At 44.2% G+C, this 4004-nt stretch overlaps 1 protein-coding gene across 1 annotated transcript; it reads left to right on the top strand.

The window, feature by feature from the left end:
* The first annotated feature begins 3276 nt into the window (after positions 1–3276).
* On the top strand, positions 3277–3669 carry LOC142177413 (uncharacterized). Its single transcript, XM_075245904.1, has one exon. It carries the CDS (start codon positions 3277–3279, stop codon positions 3667–3669), a length of 393 nt encoding a protein of 130 aa, XP_075102005.1.
* The last annotated feature ends 335 nt before the right edge of the window (positions 3670–4004 follow it).

The raw sequence follows: 4004 nt of genomic DNA, 5'->3' as shown, positions 1-4004 counted from the left end.
AATGTCACGGAAGTTTGATTTTTAGGACCTATCCACAATGACTTTGACGCAGACCTGCAGCGCAGTAGTGACCAGACCGATGGCTCAAAAGATGTCTGACCCAAGTAGCTTCACTATTCTATGCACGATTGGGAGTTATGCCTTTGCAAAGGAATTATGTGATTTAGGAGCCAGCATAAATTTGATGCCTCTGGCTGTATACACCAAACTGGGCATTGGCAGAGCTAGACCGACTTCGATGCTACTGCAACTGGCTGACCGCACGGTAAAAAAGCCTACTGGGATTCTTGATGATGTGTTGGTGCAAGTGGGGAAGTTCGTGTTCCCTGCAGACTTTGTTATTCTGGATTGTCAGGTAGATGAGGAGATACCTATCATTTTAGGTAGGCCATTTTTGGCCACTGGGAGAGCCCTGATCGATTGTGAGACTGGAGAATTAAAAATGAGACTGAACAATGAAGAAGTCATATTCAATGTTCAGCAATCTATGAGGAGACCCAGTGAATATGCTAATTGCTCTCTAGTGGAGGCAGTGGATGTGATCCTGCAAGAAGATGATGTAACCTTGACTGCTAAAGAACCATTGGAGGCATGTCTGACAAATTTAGAAGAAATGGATGGTGAAGGGTTGGCTGAGTGGGTCATGGCACTGAAGGCCAAGTATTCTGGAAAAGGGAACCTCAGTTCGAGTCCCTTGAGTTAGAAAAAAGGGCTACACCTCCAGTAAAGCCATCGGTAGAGGAACCACCCAAGTTGGAGCTGAAGCCGCTTCTAGCTCACCTCAGGTACGTTTTCTTAGGCCCTGATTCTACTTTGTTTATTATTATATCATCCGGTTTGTTAGATGTGCAGGTAGAACAGCTCTTATCGGTACTGCAGGAAAGCAAGACTGCCATTGGCTGGACCATGGCAGACATAAAGGGTATTAGCCCAACCTTCTGTATGCATAAGTTTCTCTTGGAAGAAGGGCACAAACCTTCTAGAGAACATCAACGAAGGCTGAACCCGAACATGAAAGAGGTAGTAAAGAAGGAAGCGATTAAATGGTTAGATGCGAGAATCATCTTCCCCATCTCTGATAGCAATTGGGTTAGCCCTGTCCAATGTGTGCCGAAAAAGGGGGGAATGACTGTTGTGCAAAATGAGAACAATGAGTTGATCTCAACTCATACAGTCACGGGATGGCGAATTTGCATGGATTACCGAAAATTGAACACAGCCACCTGAAAGGATCACTTCCCCTTGCCTTTTATTGACCAAATGTTGGACAGGCTGGTCGGGCGCTCACACTTCTGTTTCTTGGATGGATATTCGGGGTACAATCAAATATAATTAGACCCCGAAGATAGAGAGAAAACATCTTTCACTTGTCCATATGGCATCTTCTCCTTTCGGAGAATGCCTTTTGGGCTTTGTAATACACCAGCGACATTTCAACGGTGCATGTTAGCCATTTTCACAAACATGGTAGAGGATATTATGGAGGTCTTTATGGATGATTTCTCCGTGGTGGGAGATTCACTCGAGGATTGTCTTCACAACTTAAGAAGAGTGCTCAAAAGATGTGTGGAGTCAAATTTAGTGTTGAACTGGGAGAAGTGTCATTTTATGGTACAGGAAGGGATAGTCCTGGGACATCGAGTGTCCAGTAAAGGAATTGAGGTCGACCATGCTAAGGTTGATGTGATTGAGAAACTACCAACGCCCACTTCAGTCAAGGTGGTGAGAAGTTTCCTTGGGCACGCCGGGTTCTACAGGCGATTCATAAAAGATTTCTCCAAAATTGCTAACCCATTATGAAAACCCCTTGAAAAGGATCACCCCTTTGTGTTTTCTAATGATTGCAGGTTCGCATTTGAGGAGCTGAAAAAGAGATTGGTGACTGCACTCATCATTGTTGCACCCAACTGGGAGCAACCATTTGAGCTCTTGTGCGACGCAAGTGACTATGCCATAGGAGCAGTCTTGGGGCAGCGACAGGGTAAACTGATGCACCCGATTTATTATGCAAGCAGAACGTTGAGCGATGCACAACTTAATTACACTGTGACTGAAAAAGAGATGTTGGTTGTTGTTTTTGCATTCGACAAATTTAGGTCATACTTGATTGGCTCGAAAATTATTGTTTACACTGACCATGCAGCAATTAGGTACCTGATAGAAAAGGAGTCAAAGCCACGCTTGATTCACTGGGTTCTTCTATTACAAGAATTCAATCTAGAAATACGTGACCGTAAAGGGACAGAGAACCAAGTAGCTGACCACCTTTAAAGGTTGGAAGGAGCTGAAAAGAAGGTAGAGGTTGAGGATATAACAGAGACATTCCCGGATGAACAGTTACTGGCAATGACAATGGAGGAGGCACCTTGGTATGCTGATATTGCTAATTATTTAGCAAGTGGTATTGTACCTTATGAACTCTCCTCAATTCAAAAGAAAAAGTTCTTTCGTGATTGTCGGTATTATTATTGGGATGAACCTCTATTATTTAAAATATGTGTAGATAACATGATCCGGCGGTGTATCCCCGAGAAAGATCAACATTCTGTTTTGCAGGCTTGCCATGCTTCACCATATGGTGGACACTTTGGAGGAATTCGGACAACAGCTAAGGTGTTGGAGTCAGGCTTGTACTGGCCTACTCTGTTCAAGGATGCCCATGCTTGGGTTAAAAGTTACAATGAATGCCAAAGAACTGGCAACATATCTCGTAGACACGAGATACCAATGACCACAATTCAAGAGGTGGAGATTTTTGAGATGTGGGGGATTGACTTCATGGGGCCATTCGTCAGCTCGTATGGTAACAAATACATATTGGTAGCAGTTCACTATGTCTCCAAGTGGGTCGAAGCAGTGGCTCTCCAGACCTATGATGCCAAAGGGGTACTAGGCTTTCTAAAAAAGAACATTTTCACGCATTTTGGTACCCCAAGAGCTATACTCAGTGATGGCGGAACCCATTTCTGCAATAGAGCATTCGCACGGCTGTTGGAAAAATATGGAGTTCGTCATAAAGTGACCACCCCGTACCACCCACAATTGAGCGGGCTAGTTGAAGTGTCCAACAGGGAGATTAAAAGTGTCCTCACAAAAACAGTGAATGCAAGGACTGACTAGGCAAAAAAATTAGATAATGCATTGTGGGCATACCGCACAGCCTTCAAACCCCCAATTGGTATGTCACCGTACAAGTTGGTGTTTGCCAAGGCATGCCACCTCCCAGTTGAGCTAGAGAATAAAGCATTTTGGGCATTGCGGTAGTTAAACTTAGACATGGAGACAACAGGTACTAACAAAATCACTGGGTTACATGAGCTAGAGGAATTCAGGTTCCAGGCCTTTGAGAGTGCTAGATTATACAAAGAAAGGATGAAATTAATGCATGATAAGAACATCTTGGATCGAAACTTCAAACCCGGAGATCTAGTGTTGTTATACAACAAGAGATTGAGATTGTTCCCCGGTAAGTTAAAGTCCCAATGGTTAGGACCCTTCAGAGTGGTGCAATTGTTCTTGAGTGGAGCTGGAGAGATTGAATCAGAAGATGGGACAAACAAGTTCACAGTAAATGGGCAAAGGTTGAAACATTACCTTGGCATGGCTGAAGAAAAAGGGAATAGAGTGATAATCACTTTGGGAGAGCCCCAGTGCGCGGATGAGGAGTGACGATCAAATGCTTGCATCATGCCGCGATGTTAACTCAGGCGTTGTGTGGGAGGCAACCCACGAGGGTGTTGTTAGTGTGTTCATGTAACTTCATAGATTAAACCGCGGTGAACCGCGGTGGACGGTAAACATTCTGCCTCAGATTTTTCATCTCACCACAACCATGGTGGATCGCAGTAAACCGCAGTGAGGCGTAAACTTTCTGCCTCAGATTTTGAAACCCGCCGCGGTCGACCGCGGTCAGTCCCAGGTAATTTTATTTTTTTTATTTTTTTCCGTTTTTCTTATTTCTTTTCCTCCTCTTTTAATTTTACAACCCAAACTACCACCCCCCC

This window comes from Nicotiana tabacum, chromosome 3, assembly GCF_000715075.1.
Source record: "Nicotiana tabacum cultivar K326 chromosome 3, ASM71507v2, whole genome shotgun sequence".
Classification (NCBI taxonomy): domain Eukaryota; kingdom Viridiplantae; phylum Streptophyta; class Magnoliopsida; order Solanales; family Solanaceae; genus Nicotiana; species Nicotiana tabacum.
The sequence above is the reverse complement of the archived record's forward strand: the minus strand, read 5'-3'. Positions and strand labels throughout refer to the sequence as shown.

Excerpts from the sequence above, each read along its gene's own strand:
- LOC142177413 (XM_075245904.1), top strand. The coding sequence starts at position 3,277 with ATGGAGACAACAGGTACTAACAAAATCACTGGGTTACATGAGCTAGAG.